This window comes from Schistocerca serialis, chromosome 7, assembly GCF_023864345.2.
Source record: "Schistocerca serialis cubense isolate TAMUIC-IGC-003099 chromosome 7, iqSchSeri2.2, whole genome shotgun sequence".
NCBI classification, from domain to species: domain Eukaryota; kingdom Metazoa; phylum Arthropoda; class Insecta; order Orthoptera; family Acrididae; genus Schistocerca; species Schistocerca serialis.
The window spans coordinates 608,057,814-608,078,788 of NC_064644.1; the positions used below are offsets into that span (position 1 = coordinate 608,057,814).

The 20,975-nt window shown below is 38.6% G+C and overlaps 1 protein-coding gene across 1 annotated transcript in view; it reads left to right on the plus strand.

Moving 5' to 3' along the window:
• LOC126412682 (AP-2 complex subunit alpha) overlaps window positions 1-20,975 on the plus strand; it is a 322,697-nt gene that overhangs the window by 242,622 nt on the left and 59,100 nt on the right. Inside the window, exons 8-16 of the mRNA XM_050082389.1 lie at window positions 6,607-6,926; window positions 8,898-9,035; window positions 9,135-9,317; window positions 9,503-9,634; window positions 13,785-13,982; window positions 15,499-15,663; window positions 19,775-19,938; window positions 20,015-20,144; window positions 20,226-20,367. Coding sequence (XP_049938346.1) covers window positions 6,607-6,926; window positions 8,898-9,035; window positions 9,135-9,317; window positions 9,503-9,634; window positions 13,785-13,982; window positions 15,499-15,663; window positions 19,775-19,938; window positions 20,015-20,144; window positions 20,226-20,367 — 1,572 coding nt within the window. The remainder of the gene's footprint in view (window positions 1-6,606; window positions 6,927-8,897; window positions 9,036-9,134; window positions 9,318-9,502; window positions 9,635-13,784; window positions 13,983-15,498; window positions 15,664-19,774; window positions 19,939-20,014; window positions 20,145-20,225; window positions 20,368-20,975) is intronic.

Sequence of the window (20,975 nt, forward strand, 5' to 3'; positions counted from 1 at the left end):
ATACACTGCTGTGTTTTTTTTAAATAACTTCCGATCCATATGAACTTTAATACTTTCAGATTTACTCGGCCGATCAGCACCAATTGCGATGGAACTGTCCCTGAAGCATGCTGCAAATTGATAGTCACCTACCTCAGACCGGCGTCTGCTTAGTGTCCCTTCACTCTGCAACATAGATACTTACAAGGTGATGAAAAAGCAGCATGATGAAAACAGCACATAATATCTACAATTACTGAGGTTGCGTAAATCTCATTATGATTGTTCCTGTAAATATTCATAATAAATTTTCGAGTGGAAAAAGGAATACTGATCTTCATTGAAAGTTCAAGAATCTGGTAAAAGTAGTTTTTATTTTCTTTGCTTAAACATGTCATCAGCCCACATTCAGTATGCAAAACTGTGTTAAAAGTTCCCAGTTTATGTCACACGTAAAGCAGCCAGGATTCTCCTAAGTCCATTCTGAGAATAATCACGCAAATATACAGTCACTTTCTACACATAACATTGATTTCTTACACAAGTCATTCAGTGGATTTCTTTCACAAAAATTGCTCGTCAAATATATTCTGTAGCAGAACACAGAACATCGCCACGTGACATTTTCTAAGTCCAACAAGTCACACGCTTATATCTCCCGAATAAAATATCCCACAACTCTCAGACTTTTACAAAATGTTTGTAGCAACAAAAGCTACCACATAAATCCATCTGAACGCGAAGGACCGAACGTTTCTTCATCTTACACATTTTATGGACACACACACTTAACATGACCTTCGCATCTCAAAAGCTAGTCCACGACTCTGTCAATGCTGTTGCTCACAGCGCATATACTACTTGGTAGAGTGCGGGAGAGACTTCACTCTGATTGGTTGATCAAATGAACAGCCATTCCGATCAATCTTTCAAGATCATATTCGCGCGTAAACTGTTCTGAGCCAGTCATACATCAGATTCTTTGGCGTGACCTTGACAAGCAAATTATTACTATAATGTTTATTAATTGAAACTAAATGAAAATTAATCTTGAGATAACTTTAGGAAAACATTACTCTACAAATAACTATTCTGTCTGTCTTCGTACAAAAAAAAGTACACTTGCACATTCGTCATCAGCAATGTGGGTACAGAGATAAACTATTATAGTTCCTAACTGAATTTAATTCTCTAAGTGTCGGTTTTTGGTATTTTAGGTAATTTTCTCTAATTTTGAAAATACCCCTGCCAGAAATTGGAGATTTTGCAACCAGTATCCTTTTAATAACAGAAGGTTACATGTTTAAGTTTTATCAAAATTGAATAATATTTAGTATCATTTATTTAGATTCTTAGGGGGGCTTGAATATTCTGTCACTGGAACTGACACAAGTAGCACTTGCTCCCATATGTTATAAATTGCAGCTGTACCCTAAATAAATGCTGGGCAGTGTCAGCAGTCAATGCTTCTTGCCACTCAGCACTGCTCATACCCAGCACTTGCAAGACTCCAACCTTCCTACTCAAGCTGTTTGTCTTGATGAACTTTTTGCCTGGTTTATATACCATTTCATTCCCCAAATCACTTAATTTCGGAGCCTATTGTATTAATCAACTAAAAGAATCCTTCATTCCCAGCAACCACTTTAACACTGCATGGCCTTTTGCAGCTTTAATTTTTTTTTTCCTACACTGGTAACAATGGATATAAATGACACCATATATGACAGCCAACACTAACTCTTCTTTTACGGAATAATTTCCAGTTTATTTAACTGCCTCGAAGCATATTCCACCACATGCCCCTTGCATCCATATTTTGGCTGCAAATTTATCCAGTTGCCTGATTGCTTGGGGTCACATGATAAAATACCCCCTACTCAGTGTTTGTAAACACAAAGATCAGATTTGTCTTTAATGCTGGTTTTAAATTCTCAAATGCAAACTGACAACTGGCAGGCCATTGAAATTTTGCAGGGGTAATTTATGCCCACCTTCGGAAAATATTGACCTCTAGTCAGTTAATACGTTTTTTTAAATTTTGAAAAATAATTGTTTTTAATGAATTCTTTTGCCAGTTTCCATTAATGTTTAGAACTTTTCATTTAAACTAACCCAAAAATTTAAGATATGACTTTCCCCACTGAAAGTCATATTCAATATTTTCAGGTTTAGAACCTTACTTACACCTCAATATCGCTTTAAAAATTACGTTGTGAGGAAAAGCAAACAACAGTTATAATAAATTTTGCACTTCCCCCCCTCCCCCCCTCCCCCTGATGAGGGCACAAAATACACCCCAAACCTTGGTAATGTGTGTTATAGAGAAAGTTCTGGTATTTCTATAGTTAACCCCTGTACTCCTACCAATTTTCAAACAGGGCAGGGGGAAGAATGTAGTTGGGAATGAAACGTAGGTTCTCTGCTGCCTAGCCAGATGTCTCGGTCATTATGCCAGTGGTGCTTTCATTGCGCAGCAATTACATTATGGGTGCATAAACATTTCTAGGAAAATATTTGTTTTTAATGAACTCTTCTGTCACTTTCCATGATTGTTTTAAAATTTTCAGTATTTTTGTGGACCCCATGTAGGATGATGGTGTCACTTATTTATCAAACCTTGTTAATTCAGAGTTGATACTGTGTCGTGAACTTTAGGGGTGGTTTTCCCAAAAATGGTGGGGGGCAGCTATCTTAGTCTTTCATTTTAGATTGTACCTGAGTGGCCTGCCATAAATGAGCCGAATCGGTTGGCCGTGTCTGAGGCCTTCCCCTTGTCAACTGTTAAACGTGCTGGATGCAGTCCCTTGAACATTCCCTCAGATGGTTGTACATGCCCTTCCATGTGAACATAAACCATGCACTGTTTTGGTTTCGACTTCTGAGCAGTCCATCTAACAGTCCTCGGAAAGTAACTGGTGCATTTTTGAGACCAAATAGAACCAAACAATTTTGGTCTTCTGGAACCATTTCCAACTGGTGATAACCACTTTCTAAACCCATCACAGAAAAAATCTACACTGACCCAAGTTGTCTAGTGTCTGTTATTTTCAGTGTAGGATATGCACTGGCAATAGTTCCTGTGTTGAGTTACCAGTAATCATAATATCAATACTTTTTTGTACCAGCAAATAACTTCTTGGGAATTTTTAAAATGGCTGCTGCCCATGAATAATCAGTTTGTTCAGTAATGCCGTCAACAAACAGTTAGATGAAATGTTTCATTTTTGGTTGTAGCTGCATAGGGATTATGAACAGCATCTTGCACACTGGAGCATTACCATCTATTGGTATTCTACATTGTGGTACTGTTGTGAGTGGTAACAGTATAACACGATTAAACAGAACTGCAGATTGTAGCAACAAAGCTTCCATCACTGTTTTCTCTCTTCCCTCTAAATGCTTCACCTTCTCAAGTAATACACATTCACTGATTTGCTTCTGGCACTCAACCTGTTCAGATATTCCTCATTAGGATGTCCAAGGTGGCAGTCAGTAATCCATTTGGCAGGCTCATCTCATCCTTGCCAATGTTATCTACATTTACTAGAACCACATAGTCCCCCATCCCTTTCTCTTATGCATACAAACAACGTGACGTATCTACCTCAGCATTGCACTCTGGCAGCTCTAAAATTCATAACATCCCACTCAGTAGGTTAGTACCCACTCTCACCAAAACTATGTTGTCATATACCTCTCAGTACTTTACCATGCAAACTGAGCTTCAGTGCACGTATCTGCAGTTTATTTGGTACCTACTTCATGATTGGTAAGTTCGATAGTACACTGTGGAACGTCAATTTTTGTGTAATGTTTATCCAGAAATTGTAGCCCTAAGATCACACAATACCTCTCACCAATTTGTAGCAACCACTCCATAAATTCATGAAAATTTCTTGCTCAAACACTGAAAGTCAGCAGTATTGACCTCGGTGGCGTCACATCGTTGACACTTATTCCATGGAACCTATATTGTGGAGACTTAAGTCTCTTCCTACCTAACAGATCCAGACTACCTAGTGACATGTGAGCCCGTGTCCACTCAAGATATTTCATTCCATTTACTAGACCGAACAAGCAGCACTCCACACCATTTTACTGGGATTGATGTGTGATGATTGACAAATCCCCATTGACATTTAACCAACATTTGTCCCATGACTGTGCATTCTGCATCTTATTGTGATAGTTTTGTGTCCAATGCCCCATAACACCGAGATTAATGGCATTGTTTCATGACGTAGCCCATACACCCAAACCTATAGCATTTCACTTTGGAGGAAAATTTGCTTCACTTATCATGTCTTCAAGCCGCAGTGTTGAACTTCAATTTGTATAGCAGTCATAGTAGTGGAAGCTAAGTCCCTTGGTTTTTCCATTCTTCACCTTCTTGGCATATCCGGTCGAAGTCCCCTCAAAATACATCCATCTCCCTGTTTGCTTCTTTCTGCAGAAAAATTGTCTGCTTCCATGTTTTGCATTAACTCATTTATTTGCACGGTAACTTTCCTAATTCTGTCCAAAATGCTCCTACTGCCCAATTCCATAACTGTGGTAAACCATTGCGTCCTAGCACTCTTCCACTTGTGGTCATGTTGATAAACCCCCTTTGTAAGCTGTTCAAATGTCAGTGCTTTATTTAATCCTTTGTGATGCATGGCATACATATTCGCATCTCCAATTTATCGTACCTTGGCCATATACAAGGGTCTCATCTGAAAAATTACCTAACTTTGAGATCACTAACAAACAGTGACACATTCTCAGTTGATTTACCCAAAAAGGAGGATTTACCAGATGAGCTGCAACAGGATAACAGGGATAGGTACATGTACCAAAGCTTTTGCCTCTACTGACTTGGCATGTGCATGCTCATTAATGACTTACAGAACCCTTTCTTGCTTCTGCAATGTGACAGTGGTTTGCTCAAGTTCTGCTCTCTTAAAGCTTCAGTCACTTCCTGCATCTTCGCTGTCCATGTTCCCGACATTTGTGCAACCTCCACTTGACAATACAAAAAAATGTGAGGAACAGCCACAAAGAAATACAGCCAGGGAAACTGCTAGACTAATCTGTGCATCCTATCATGATCCAATGTGATCCAGAGCACTGATGTGCTTAATTGCCAAACCTTTTGCATGTGTTGCCTTCCTTGTGGGTTTAAATGTCTACAAACGTCCTATTTACTGGTCATCACTGTAACACATAAATCAGTCTGAAAAGTGTGTCACAGTCCCATAATGCTGATGCAAGCTGTGGCTGAAGTTCAGATGCTGGACCCAGATACCCTTCAGACATCAGACCCAGGGGTTTCATGTTAATTGGTTGTTGAAGACAGGTTGAAATTAGTATGCTATGGACCATTACCCAAGAATGTGGGTGTCTGATGGCTTGGTGAGTGGCTACCTGTCAGTCATCCTGGTAGGCTTTTCTGAACCAGCATAAAAGAACCAAACATTTATTATACACTAACACACACACAATGCAATGGCTTCCCAGATTGCACCATGCAGCAAAGCAGTAGTTGTGTACATCCTGCCAGGAATATGCATGGATGCTGTTGTGACAATAGGGGCAGCACAAGGCTGCTGAGGTGGCGAGACACCTCTGGCATCAGCTAAGCCGCCAGTGACAGTCACCAGCCCTGACTGCAATGTGTGGAGTTGTGTTGAGTCACATTATGGCATTCGGAAAGGAGAGGGACCAGCAGCAATGGAGTCTGGCCACAGGAGCAAGAGGTGGCCAGTAGAGACTACACACCACTGTGTTGACAGAAGATTGGCTGCACATCTGAGTCCATAAGGTTAGCCACAAAGTGGCTTGCTGATCGAAGTTGCCAAAGTGCTCCTCATCAGACTCTGCGTATGTGACAGTGCTGTGGCTGACAGCATCTAAGTCACCAGGAGGGGACTTACTGTTGCATGGAAGTGTGTAGGCAGCTAGAGCAGCAGATGGTAGGCCAACATATGTCACCCCACCAGGATGGTCAGCTGCAGACTCAGTATCATTACTGAAAAATGAACAATATTTATACAAGACTGGCATGTGCTTGTTAAGCTACCATGCTGGTTTCTTCACTCCAACTCATGTCGCAGTGGCCTGGACTCCAGGAAATCGGGCCATCCAAGTAGTAGCCTTCATTGGCTGTGAGGTGAGGTAATAACAGGCTTGTCGTACTCCTGTCATACTGGGATATCAGTGGATTCCTCGTGTTGAAATTCCACTTCACTTTTGTGGCTGGAATTACTTTCCTCTGCTTCTTGCGTGGCCTAGGAAGGTGTCTGAATTTTTGCTTTGCTGCCCTAAATATATTATTTCACAACACAACATTTTTTCTTTGTAATCTGTTTTCCAGCCACAACAGAAGAAATTTTGTGCAGTAGTTAGATGCATGCTAATGAGTCTGTCTTAAATGTTGGGAGGAAACATTGTGTCTGTATTTCTTTGTATGCACATTCATTTAAATTTGGAACTTGCTCTGTCTTTTCTTTTAAAATTTGTATGTTGTGAAAAGCAGAAATGCATGCAATATATTGGATTTAATGTGTGTGCTTCCTTATGCACAAACGCATTTTTTATGATTAACAATCACGTTCATGAGTTCTTCAAATTTAATATTTACAGAGGACCCTGGAGTACGTGGCCGCCTAAATGAATGTCTTGAGACAATATTGAACAAGGCACAAGAACCACCAAAATCAAAGAAGGTGCAGCACTCAAATGCAAAGAATGCAGTGTTGTTTGAAGCTATCAGTCTCATTATTCATAATGACACTGAACCAAATCTTCTGGTTCGTGCATGTAATCAACTTGGTCAGTTCCTTTCAAACAGAGAAACAAACTTGAGGTATCTTGCCTTGGAATCAATGTGCCTGCTTGCCACTTCTGAATTTTCCCACGAGGCTGTTAAAAAGCACCAGGAAGTAGTAATTTTATCAATGAAGGTGAGATTGCTCATTTGACACTGAGTAATATGTGGTAAGTCCAGTCTATGCAATGAAAAAGTGTGTGCACATAGTATACTGTAATTGGTATTACATTTGTAGTGTGATTCAGAAATAGCCTTTTGATTCTGTTGTAGATAACTGGATTATAAATATAGTTTATGAAATCTTTGTTACTTAAATGTAATTTGGTGGTGATGGTGCGGGTGGGGGATGCAGTCTTCATACTGTAATTAAAAAAGTGGTGTGGTGACCATTTCACAGAATGGTAATTTCATCATGTGTTACTTCTCCATAGCAGTTAAATCATTTGGTGGATCTTAAATTGAGATGCCGAAAATGTTCAGAGCAACAGGCTTATGGAGAAGACATTCATCATTCTTAGTGTTTAATTTATGAATTGGTGAGGATTACTCGTATTTCTCCATCACAAATAAAATTGACTGTTGGGGTGTGCAGCCACAGCTAAAAGTTGTTATAAAATTACCTAAATGTCAATTGCCCAACCAAAAGTGAAACAGCTCTGCATTTGCTAGGAATATTAATAATATTAATCATATCTCAGAAAGACACACTCTCTCTCTCTCTCTCTCTCTCTCTCTCTCTCTCTCTCTCTCTAACTAATCAACTAATCTCATGAAAACTGTGAAACTTCGTACTTCAGTGTCACCTCCTTGCGTCCATACGTTTTTCATAATGCTGATACCATTGTTCCATGGCTATGAACGCATCTTCGGGAGTCTGGTTTGACCACTGAAATATCACTGATGCAGTAGCAGCATGGCTAGTGAATATGTGATGAAAGAGGGCATGTTTCATTTCTGGAACATCCAAGTCACTAACAGCCTGATCAGGTGAATAGGGAACATCAGAAATCAGATATGTTGTCACCAAAAACTGCAGAGGCACATTTGCCCGATGCGCTGATGCATTGTCTTGTGAAAAAGCACACATGCACAACTTCCTTACCATTTTGGAAGAAGCTTGCTCTTCCAAACATCTTGCTGCGACACTTGTGACAGTAGGGCCCTTTAAAATGCAGTGAGTGAGAAGAGTAAGGATTATACTGTTGCTGTACCAGAACATGGCCACCATAATTTTTTCAAAAATCTTTTTTGTGGTTGAGTGGGTGGTTGGTTGGTTGGTCGGGTGGGTGAGTTTCGCTTCCACTGAGGTGATGGATGCATGGCTTCAGGATTCAAAAAAATGCACCCATGTCTCATCCCTTGTTACAATTGACAAAAAGAAAATCATTTTTGTGTTGTCACCACACATTAACACTGCCTGACAACATGTTAAGCATGCAGCCTTGGGGTCGGTTATCTGTCAGTGTTCATGGCATGCTCCTGGATTTCATTTTTCATATGTCTGATCTTTATGCAGGATTCTGTATGCAGACCCTACAGAAATTCCAGCTTGGAGCTGAGGTGTGCCACACTCATTTGGCAATCCTCCAAAACAACTTTATCCACTTGCTCAGTTGCGTCATCAGACCAACCGATGCAAGGCAGAGAGTGTCTTGGATTGTTGTCACATGACATTCTGACTTCTTTGAACTGTCACGCTAACAAACGCGCATTACATACATCCAAGACAACATCGCCACATCTTATTCGACTGGGGATGAATTTCATTGAGTGTCGCACAACTCAAACAAGAGTAACACAGTCTCATAAGAATGTTGTTTTCATCATGTTTCTGAAATACATTATGACATTAAATATTATACTTGAAAATGGCACAAATGTTGAAGTTGCAATTGTGAAATAAAAAGTTACAGATAAGTGAGCATGATGTCATGTTGTGGACCAGTATTAAAAAAACTGTAATTGTTGTACAATTCAGGTGTGTGTGTGTGTGTGTGTGTGTGTGTGTGTGTGTGTGAAGTTGTATTTTGGAAATTAGACTTCTTTAAAAATTTATTTTGAATAGTTTAGATTAGTGTAAAAGTATTGTAACTACATTTCACAGATGGAAAAGGATGTATCAGTGCGCCAGCAAGCAGTTGACCTGTTGTATGCAATGTGTGACAAGAGTAATGCTGAAGAAATAGTACAGGAAATGCTAAACTACCTGGAGACTGCAGACTACTCAATCAGGGAGGAAATGGTGAGCACATGTTTCTTGTACTGATAGATTGGTCCAGAGAAAATTTTATGTACTTCAGTATACTAATACAGTTTCTACCAATCACGAAATTGTTTACAGGTTTTGAAGGTGGCTATACTAGCAGAAAAATATGCTACGGATTATACATGGTATGTTGATGTCATACTCAATCTTATAAGGATAGCTGGTGATTATGTTTCTGAAGAAGTCTGGTATCGTGTCATACAGATCGTTATTAATAGGGATGATGTGCAGGGTTATGCTGCCAAAACTGTTTTTGAGGTAAGATCCTCACGGAAGTTCACATTAGTAAGTTACAAAATAGAAAAATTAGATCTGTTTTGATAAGCCATATCAAATATTAGTCTCTACTGTTAACAATTTTTCCTCTTTTGAATTGGCAGCGAATTACTTTAATTTTAATTCATTTGTGAAAATTTGCTATATTTTCTGTGAAATTGTCACAGGCACTTCAAGCACCTGCTTGCCATGAAAATATGGTAAAAGTTGGTGGATACATTCTTGGTGAATTTGGAAATCTGATTGCTGGAGACCAACGCTCATCACCCCTTGTCCAGTTTCAGTTACTGCATTCTAAGGTAAGTTCTTAAAATGCACATACGTTCCACAAATTTTGTACTGTGCATAACAGAGGGTACATCATATTGTTAATTTGCCCCTCTCTTCTTCCATTTGTGAATGAACTCACGGGGTGGCCTTGAAGCTGTGGATTACTACTTAGTCCACTGGACTTTCCCACAATATGTCCACAATGACAGAGCCAAATAGTGAAATCACTAACAGCCTAAGTCAAGACAATGTCGATTGCCTTAATTTAGTCCAAATGGATGTGCATCTGAAACACGGGGACAGTTGTATAAACATCACTGATGGGAGATAAGTTTTGTTCTTACAAGAGGAGGTCCCCAAGGGTGATATTGAGTTTTTGAAACCATCTGTATGGTGATTTGGAGTAGGGTCTAAGCAATCTCACCAGGCAACCATTCACCATAGGGGGCCGTAGTTTGGAAGTAATTGATGAACAAAAATTCCAAAATTTTTTGTGGTGTTTCAGGTCCTTAAAACTGACAATTTTGTGTGTGTGTGTGTGGGGGGGGGGGGGCATTGTAGCATAGTGGCTAGTGGATTAGCCTGCCTTGCAAAACATTGTGGGTTGAATCTTGTCAGGTACTTAATTTTTTTAGTTTTAAATGGTTATCAAAATGGCTTTGATCATTGTTTTTATTCAGTTAATTGGTTTAGACATAATTCTTTAATATTTCTAACCGTTTGTTATATCATTTTAATCATTGTATTAACTTTTTCATTTACTCTCATTTTCTTCTTTCTGTTGTTCTGTTTTTGTTTGGAATCTGTGTCCATTTAATTTTAATTATTTTTTGTATTATTTTCAATTTCATTTCTTCCGTTTCATCATATTATATTTTTGTCCATGTTGTTGCATTCATTGTCACTATTCCTCATTTTGCACAGTTGTATATGATCCATTCTTTGGTTTAAATCTTCATTTGCATTGTCTTGTCCATACTGCAACAGGAATTTGTGTTTTAAATGTTTGTGTGACGATAACTATCTGAAAAAATGTGCATGTTGTCTGTAACGAGATATGCATTTTTTACACCATACCAGAATAAATAGATTATTTTGTCTTTTGTTTTTTAACCAATAGATTAGCATTTTGTGATAGGTAAATAAAAAATATTACCAGATTCACAGATTCCAAATGAAAACAATGGACAGGAAGAAAAAGTAAGAGCAAATGAAAAAGCCATTGTGATGTTCAGTGATGTGATAAGGGATTAGAAATTTAAATAAATTACATTAAAACCAATTAATTCAGTGAAAATAATCATGAGCCATGTCAATAACTATCCAAAATAAAAAAAATCTCGAAGCACCTGAGAAGTATTGAACCTACTAGCTTCTGCATGCCAGGCTCAGCAGGGTGAATGACAGCAGGGCTGGATACCTGGAACACTGACCTGCATTGTCATATAGGTGGCAAAGCCTTCTTCAAAGCAAAGAAAATCACACACACACACACACACACACACACACACACACACACACAAAAAAAAAAGCAGGTACACCTCACGCACATGTGAGCGCTATTTCCAGTTGCTTTAGTTGGAACGTAACTATTGCATTGAACAAAAGTAGCTATTGGTAATGGAGCAGGGGAGAGGGAGTGATATTACAGTGCCAGTGGGGTTTATGGGGGCGGGGGGGGAGAAGATTGCTATTTGGCAGTGTGTGGGGGGTCTGCCGTAGTACGGTAGAAGGTGTCAGGACAAGGCTCAAGCAGCATTGGGAAGCTGTGGGGAGGGGGATTGGAAAAGGTGAGCAACAGAGAGGGGAAAAGACTGGTGGATGTGCTGGCAGAGTGCGAGCTCACTGAGGGTGAAGGGACATGAATTGATTATTTTACAGGACAAAGAAGGCACAAACTCTTAGGTGAAGGGTGTGGGTGCAGTAGGTTATTGCAGGTTGAGGCTGGGATGATTTCAGGAGCAGAGAATGTGCTGCAAGGATAACTCCCATATGCATAGTTCAGAAAATCTGGTGGTGGAGGGGAGGATCCATATGGCCCGGGTTGTGGAGCAGACATTGAATTAGAGCATGGTGTTAAGCTGCATATTGTGCCACTGGGTGGTCCACTTTGCTTTTGCCTGCAGTTTGGCAGTGGCCATTCACAGTGATAGACAGCTGGTTCATAATCACACCAATATAAAAAGCTGTGCAGTGATTAGAGCAGAGTTGGTGCATATGACATGGCTTGGCCACTGATGGGTTGGGACAAGCCTGTGACAGGACTCGAATAGGCAATACTGGATGAGTGGATTGGGCAGGCCGGGTAACTGGGTCTAACACAGAGATGAGGTCCCTGTGGCAAGAGACTGGAATTGGGTACGGCATACAGATGGCCTCGGATGTCGTGGAGATTGGGTGGGTGACAGAACACCACTTTAAGAGGGTGAGAAGAATATTCAGTGGGAAGTCCCTCATTTCAGGTCACAATGATAGATAATCAAAGCCCTGACGAAGGATGTGTTACAGTTGTTACAGTTCAGGGTGGTACAGGTTGACAAAGGGGGGTGCTGCTTTGCAGTTACTTTTTGGGGGTTGTGGAAGGATTGTGGGGGTGTGCGAGGATATCACAAGGGAGATCTGTTCAGTCTGTACGGAGGCTAGTGCCTATCGGTGAAGGGCTTTGCGAGACCTTCAACATACTGTGCAAGTGAGTCCTTGACACTGCAGATACACCATCCCCAGGCAGCCATGCCCTGTGGGAGGGATTTTTTGGTGTGGAATGGATAGTAGCTCTCGAAGCGTATCTGCAGTGACTAAAACACTCTTGCCCAGTGTGCTGAAGATGTTAGAAAGGCCTTCACAGATGGGCAAATCCCCAAGACGTAGTCACCAGATTTTCTGTGCCATATCTCTACATACCCACAATCCTCCCACCACCCCCTAGTGACAGCTGCAAGGGAGCACCATCTTCAATTCACAGTACCATCTCTAGACTGAAATGGATTGGAACAGCTGAACCACAAGCTTCAACAGGGTAGAGGGGAATACATAGCACCGACCAGGGATCAAAGCCAAGCTCTTAAATTCACAGTCCATTATTTTACCACCGAATCACATATTCTTAATATTATTTATAAATAAACAAATAAACATAACTTTACTAATTCATATAAATGTGCTTCTGTTTTTGATTAATCAATGTGCAGTTGTCATAGCAATTTTAGCTCGTGTTTGAATGTTAGTATGTTAGTCTAGAGAACATTTTGTTAAAGGTACTCAATCAGTTATTTGCAGCTGTTAAACTCCGTGTGCTTGGTGTTCATTTAAAGTAAGAGTAATTACTATTTCTTACTCTTGTGCTAAATGTCTGTGAAATGTCAATAAAGTTTGCGTATCAGTTACATCTCCTCCAAAAATTTGTATGGGAGCAGTTACTATATAAACTCATTACTTAGCTGGTTGATATTCTACTTAACCTGACCTTACAGATAGAAAAAATTCTTCACTGTTTACTTCTTTTCTGCTTGCATTTATGCCGAACAAAATCCTTTCTTTTGTAGTGTAATGAGGTTGTCAAATGAATGCAATTCTACTTGATTTGATCCCCAAAATTTTGCTAGTCTGAGTTGATTCTAGTTCATGATGGAATAATCTGGGATTAACATTAATACAATGCTACTTTCAGAGCTCAGCCTTGTCAGAGTTGATTTCCCCCCCCCCCCCCCCCCCCCCAATCTAAGGTAAACTGCTACATACATACAGTCAGTCCTAAACTCCCTGAGAACAGAGCAAATGCTAGCCTTCTCTGCTGTAACAGTCAACACTTAACTATCCTTCAGCTATCTCTCCCCCCCCCTCCCCCCCTCCTCCCCTTCCAGTAATCAGGGTCCTTCCACCTCGCCTCTCTACATGTGATGCAATGGATCATTCCATTAAACATCCATAAATAAGATTAGGTTTCCAAATTTGATAACTATGACTGCTTCTGGGGACCAGTCACTCATACAGCTGTCAAACATTGTTGCATGTGTAGTGCTACCACTGTATTAGCCAGCAATTTTTCAATAAAATTAAAATGTGACAGGCTCTTATCATTACCAGTAATGTGAAAATTTTTGTATGTGTTTTGTTTCATGAACGTGATCTTCACTATTCAGTATTTTCCGTTTTGAGAATGTTTCTCACATATGTTCACAGTATCATCTCTGTTCACCAATGACGAGAGCACTGTTGCTGTCAACATACATAAAGTTCGTGAATCTCTTTCCTGAGATAAAGCCACAAATTCAGGAAGTCTTCAGGCAGCACAGTAATCTCCGCAGTGCAGATGCAGAACTGCAGCAACGAGCATCAGAATACCTCCAGCTGAGTATAATTGCATCAACCGACGTTTTGGTAAGTTTGTTAAGGACTCAATTGACAACATTAGCTCAGTTTTATACAAGTGGTGCTACTTCTTATGATATGATAAGATTCGGAAGTCGTGGGATAGCTTAATCTCTCTAACAATGAAAGAATCTTAAAATGTGTTCAAAGAAATGCTAGAGTAGCAATAACGATAAACACTGAGTTAACATGAAACAGCAACACTTCTGATCAATGTAACAGTTTTCTATGTGGCTCTTGGTCTGCCATATGTGTAAGAAGATTGTCAATATGGACAATGGCAGTTGCTACTTGCCAGAAATAATGAACAGCAACCACTATTCTGAGCGGTTGCCTCAAAGAGATATTGTGCAGTTTACACAATGTCACCTGAAGCAGAGTGTCTTACAATAAATTGACCTGTTGCAAAAGCCTAGAATATCTTGGAGTAGCTATTAGTTCAAGAATGACATTTAACTGAGCAAATACATGGAGTGAACATTTTATTTCGATCCCATCTCACCAAGAAGTAATGTGAGTAGATCATAAAGGGCAGTTGTATGCCACATTAGCCTTGCACGTTACTGTACTTAGGATGTACTAGACAGTCACCATCATTACATAATATTGACAAACCATCAGCTCAACATTGGCACACAGTGAAAGGTTGATAATGGAGGCAAGTGGATTTTAGGTGGTGACTAGGTGCTACTTGCACATATAGGTTATAACTGTACATACTAACTGCTTTAGTTACACCTTTGTCATTTATGAACAATTGCTCTGTGATGCTGACAAATGATGAAAAAAGAAGAATGGGACTCTAGTGCATACATATGACCCTCTATGTCTACAGTTAATTGTGATTATGGGATTTTCATATATGAAACATTTGTGGAGTAAAATCTTTGAGCTCCAATGTCTATGGAGAACAGTGTGTTCATTTTTACTAATATGAAGCTGTTTACAATTAATGCATTGGACATCATACTCAAATTGTGCTGGCAACATCAGAGCCAATGTGTTAAACTACTGTACACATCTCATGGAGGAATTGTTTCCAGACTATGATGTGTATTTTACCACATTTAGTCATCCCAGACTTGACAATTTTCAGTACTATTACACAGCTACATGTCAAAATTGGATAGCATATCTGTGCTCAGTTTGCCTTCCTACATCTGTATCAACATGGAAACTTGTGTAGGATACTGTGACTGTAGTCACCTGTGTCACAGAATTGCTGCAGCACCACCTTCTGTGCCAGGTTGTTGCTGTACGGGTGATAAAGCTGTATTAAGATAGATAGAAATCTCATAAATTAGTGTCACTTTGTGTATGTGACCCAGGCTCACTTTCATTGGCATAAAGGTAAAATCAATTATAAATTAAAACTACATCCCTAATTTTTTGTATGTACATTTGGCTGAACATTTCTTAATTTAATACATAGTGTGACAAACAGAGTAGTGATTCTTTGTCCAAGATAAAGTACTTTGACAAAGCCTATTAAAAAATGGATTTGCACATAATTATTTTCTTACAGGCAACAGTTTTAGAGGAGATGCCAGCTTTCCCAGAGCGAGAATCATCCATTCTTGCTGTTCTAAAGAAGAAAAAGCCAGGAAGGGTTCCTGAAAATGAAGTTAGAGAAGGAAAAAGCCCTGCACCAACGGTTAATAACCATCAGCCTGAAACAACTCCGTCACAGGTAGAGAACAACAAGGAAGCAGTTATGCCACTACTTTCTTCTTTATGTATGAGAGTGAAACAGTTTCCGGATGTTTCAGAGGTCTTTCTTCTTAGAATGGTCATAATTGCTCCGTCTTGTTTTAAGTCAACACTCATTTTGTCTCTTGTTTGTTTGAGTTTCCCCACACAGTCACTCCATACTGTAAGTATGGTTCGAAAAGTCCATGATACACTGTACACAGAAGGTTCTTGTCCGAATACTGTGATAGCTGCATCATTAAGAATATGACAGAGCTCAGTTTCTTACAGGCAGTATTAATGTCTTTTTCTTCCATTTCAGTTCATTATCCACAAGAATAACTAAGAATCTAGCAGATTCTACTTCTTAAAGCCTTGTTCCATCAACCTCTAAATCCACGTTGTCTACAGCCTTCTCCTTGTTTTTAAACACTGCATACATAGCCTTTTTTAAATTTATAACCAGTTCATTTTCCAACAGCCATTGAGCTGTGACCTTTGCAGATGTGTATACTGTTCTCTCAAGCTATTCCATACTTTGGTCACTATTTAGTATTGTCATGTCATCAGCATACAATATTTTCTTTCCTCCCTCCTCAACACCTATATCATTAAACAAATTAAATAACAATGGCCCCATTACTGAACCTTGTGGCACTCCATATTTGATGGGTTTGGTATGAGTTTCCTAATGATACATACTGCTTGATGTTGCACATGTATGATTTTATCCATTCACCTGGTTGCCCTCGAATGCCATAGTTGCCTAATTTTTGTATCAGCATTTCATGGTAAATGGTGTCAAATGCTTTTAAAAGATCCAAAAACACTGCAGAGACAACCTTTTTTTCATCTAAGGTCTGTAAAATGTATTCTGTTAGACTGGCAGTTGCTGATTCTGTAGATTTACACTTTCTGAAAGCACGTTGTGAGGGTATGATAATATTATGTTTGTCCAAATAATTAACTAATCTGGTATACATAAGCGTTTCTAGGATTTTCGAGAAACCTGATTTAAGTGAAACTGGTCTGTCGCTTTTGGGGTCATCCTTATCCCCTTTCTTGTACACTGCCACCACCTTCGTTATCTTCAGTTTTTCTGGAAAAATTCCATCTCTGAAAGATCAATTTACTATATTCAGCAGTGGTGTTATTATCTACCCACTTACTGGCTTTATTACACGATTTGATATTTCATCACCAGCTAATTTCTTGGACTTCAGTTTCTGTATAGTTTTCCGTAGTTCATCTTCTGTGACTGGTCTTACGAACATAGTACTGCATGATCATTTTGGTACCTTAATACTCTTCTTTTTTTGACTATTTCTTTCCAATTTTAAGTTTTCTACTACACTAATATAGTTATTATTCAGTACGTTTGCTATTTCCATACCATCTGTGACCACTGTGTTGTCTATTTTAATTGACTTAATATCTTCTTCTTTGTTTGACCATCTTTTTCCTTTCTTTCAGCATTAATTGCATTCCAAGCTGCCTTTGCCTTGTTTTTTGAGTTCGTTATGGTGGTGTCAATTGCAATTGCTTTTGCTTCTCTTATTGTTTTTCTATACTTCTTTTTTAACATTTTGTAGTTTTCAGCTTCGCCCATCCGTCTGAGATCCTGCAGCTTCCTTCGCTGTTCTAGTATTTCACTAGTAGTTCACTGTGTTTGATCTTGCAGCCTTTCTTGTCTATTTACTTTGGGAAATGCTACATTAAAATTGTATTTAATTGTTGAAATAAATGCATCATATTTTTCATCTACACTCTGGGCCTATAGGGTTTCATTCCAGGTTTCCTTACTTAACATCGTTCTAAAGCTATTGATATTTTGTTCACTGATGATACTAATTACATTGGTTCTTTGTTTTGGTTCTGATACTGTGTCATTACTTCTGCAAAAGCTGATTAGTTGTCCATGATGATCAGATATTTCTGTCTGAACTCCATGTGACTCATAGTTACACATATTAGTAATTATGTTGTCAATAACTGTCTCACTTTGTGAAGTCACTCTTGTTGGTGCAGTTATTGTTACTTTCAAGTTATGCTGTATTAACAATTCTTCAGAATCCTGTCTTATTTTTGTCTTTTCCCATTTCAATGTTGAAGTCTCCACATGTAATAAGGTTTCTCTTCATAGTAATTCTCAGTAAGCTAGCAATTTTTTTCAGAAAGATGCTAATATTGCCACATGGTGATCAGTACACACACAACCCTTCAAAATCCTCTGTCACTATACCGGTAACTTCAGCCTTTTTCTGTAGCTATGGGCAATGTAGCAGCTTCACTGTTTACATTCTTTAGAAGAGTACCTGTTTTAATATATATACAAAAGCCGCCACCCGTATATTTAGATCTGCAGAAGTAACTAGCTAGTTTGTAGTCCTTTATTGCAACATTACCTATTTTACTTTGTTAGTCCATGTTCACTTATGCATAATATGTCTGGTCTTACTTCACTCCGGAGTACTCCTGCTTCTAATTTTTTGTTACCAAAGTGTTGAATATTTTGATGAAGTACGTTTATGTAATTTTTCTTTTGTTGGTCTACATGTTGTGAGCTGCATTCCGAGGCAAATTCTTTAGCATCATCTTTTTTTGTATGGTGGTTATGTTTTTCTTTTCCAGCTAGAGTGTATGGTTTTTCACCCTTGTCAGGCCATATTAGTTTCCCTTGCTTCTAATGATTTTGCAGACATCTGCAAACATCTGCAAACATTCTGCTGAATTTTACAGACTCCAGTCTATTTAAATGCAAACCATCCTTTGCTAGTGAGTTTTCACATAGGAATTTGTTTGGGTCTATAAAAACTGCCCCAAGACGATCACATTGTTCTTTAGGAGCACAGTTTATTTTGGCAATACATTTTTCACTCACTGACCTACTGCTTATGATTCTGCTAAGTATCAGCTGAGATCCTGCATACACATTTCTTGCAGAACGAATCATGTTTCTTGTTTCGTTTGCCATTTCTTCCTCACTGCTGTTCCTTCGTTCCAACATGTATAAACACCCCTTTATAATTATGTCTGGTTTCAGAATCTGGTTCTGTAGTAGCTTGTGTTGCATTAACCATATTTTTAAAATGTTTACCGAGTTGTGTTCTAATTCCAGGTCGTACGTCGATCTTGCAATTGGAGACAGCAATATTCTTCAGCAGCAAATCGCCAATTATTAAAAAGTCATTTTCCTTTTGTTGCGTATCTGTCGCCTTGTTTTTCCTTTTTCGGTATGTCACCACCTTCCATTTACATTTATCTTCCAGGTTTTGGCTTACTGAGTTTACCGAGACATCAACGGAAACACTTGAAATGTTGTTGTTTTTAAAGTCCGATCGTTCACTCGTATTTTTGCAATCTTCTTGCTTTTCCATTTGATGGTTTTTACACGCACAGGACTTCTTTTCTTGTGTTAATGTATCGTTTCTTTCTTGATGGTCGAAAGTTTGGTTTTTAATGCCTCAATGTCACTTTGTAGTAACTTTATAATTTCGTTTTTTTGTATCAACTGCACTTACAAGATCAGCCATTTCTTCACGTAAACAACTGTGACATGTCCACAGAAAATCATCACTGACGAATTTTAGATTTACTTTCGCGCACTTTTCGTGTAACCAGTAGTTGCATTTGATACACAGAATACCCTTCATTCTCTACACGAAAGTAGCCAAATTGGCGTATACCTTACTGATTAAATGAAGTTGTCATATTCCATTTAAGAGTGTCACCATGCCTAATTTTTTTATTTCTGGACTTACACAGTTTCTCATAAATAAGAGCAAGTTGAAGCCTGACAGAAATGCACATATATGTAAATATTATTGTTGAATCTTCTGCTTCTCACTAGCTATGAAATAGCTGTTCACATTCTGGAGAAGTAGGGAAATTCTCTCGAGACACATGTGGAAGATAGATACATGCATTAAATGTGTCAGTAGCATCTTAAAGCCAACAGTTTAGCAGTTTTGATGTACATTGTGTGAACTGAGACTTTCATTCATTCTTTTGTATATTTACAACTTCATTTTGAATAAAGAAATTAGAGTGTTGAGCTATATTGTGAAATTTAACTCTAGAAACGTTTCATAAACTGGTCACTGTCTTTGCAGCCTAATACTACAAACAATGCATCAGCAGATCTCCTAGGGCTTAGCACACCTCCAGCTTCTCAGCCTCCAGCGACGAGTTATCTGTTAGATGTCTTTGGAGATATGTACCCTCAAAACAATGCCACCGTGAACAATGTCACCCAGGCTGAGAGCAACGCTAAGAAGTTAGTATAAATTAATTCAAATTTAGTTGTTGCTGAAATGCATTTTATATTTATGTCTACATTTGTCTGTGTCCAGGTTTGTGTGTAAAAATAATGGTGTCTTATTTGAGAATGACTTAATACAAATTGGAGTGAAATCAGAATTTAGACAAAATCTTGGGAGATTGGGGCTCTTCTATGGAAATAAAACGTCCTTCCCATTACAGGTAAAAAATGGCTTTAAATAATTTTTTTCTGATGGTCATTTAAATGTTAATACAATATATTTCTGATGTTACTTTCTGCAGAGCTTTGTACCACGTCTTTCCATATCAGATGAACTTGCACCAAAACTTAACCTTCAAGCAAAGCCTGTGGAACCACCCATCCTGGAAGCTGGTGCACAGATACAGCAGATGATAAATGTTGAATGTGTGGAAGATTTTATAGGTATTTAATATATAAGCTTTATATAAGACTATATTTAAACCTGCATATAATGTAAGAATAGCAAAGTTCCAGACTTTTAGCTGTTGAGTCCTGCCATGGAAAACTCAGTGAAATTAACCAGATGAGCATAACTAGCTAAAGTTCAAGTGATGAGTAAATAGAAAAAATCATTTCATTAGTTAGTTAGTTAGTTAGTTAGTTTTCAGTTATTTGTGTGACTTGCAAGATTATATTAAAGTAATGTATCTGTTTATGTGGTGACCACTGACACACACAGAGTACTGAAGAAAATGTTCTAAATCAAAAACCAAAAATGAACTTAGTAGTCTCTGACAGTACTCACATTACCAGTGAAAAAAAAGCTAATGAAAGATTTTTTTGTGAATGATACCAGTAAAAGGATACAAAATTTAAAATATAATTAGTAGAAGAGTTCCACATGCTAACAGAAGCAAACAGTGCATTGGAGAGGGAGGGAAAGTGTGTGTCAGTCATTGCCACTTTGAGATGTCATATGTGCAAAATAATGTTATGAGAAGGAAAGTTGCTACTCACCATACATTGGAGATGGTGAGTTGCAGATAGACACAACAAAAAGACTCACAATT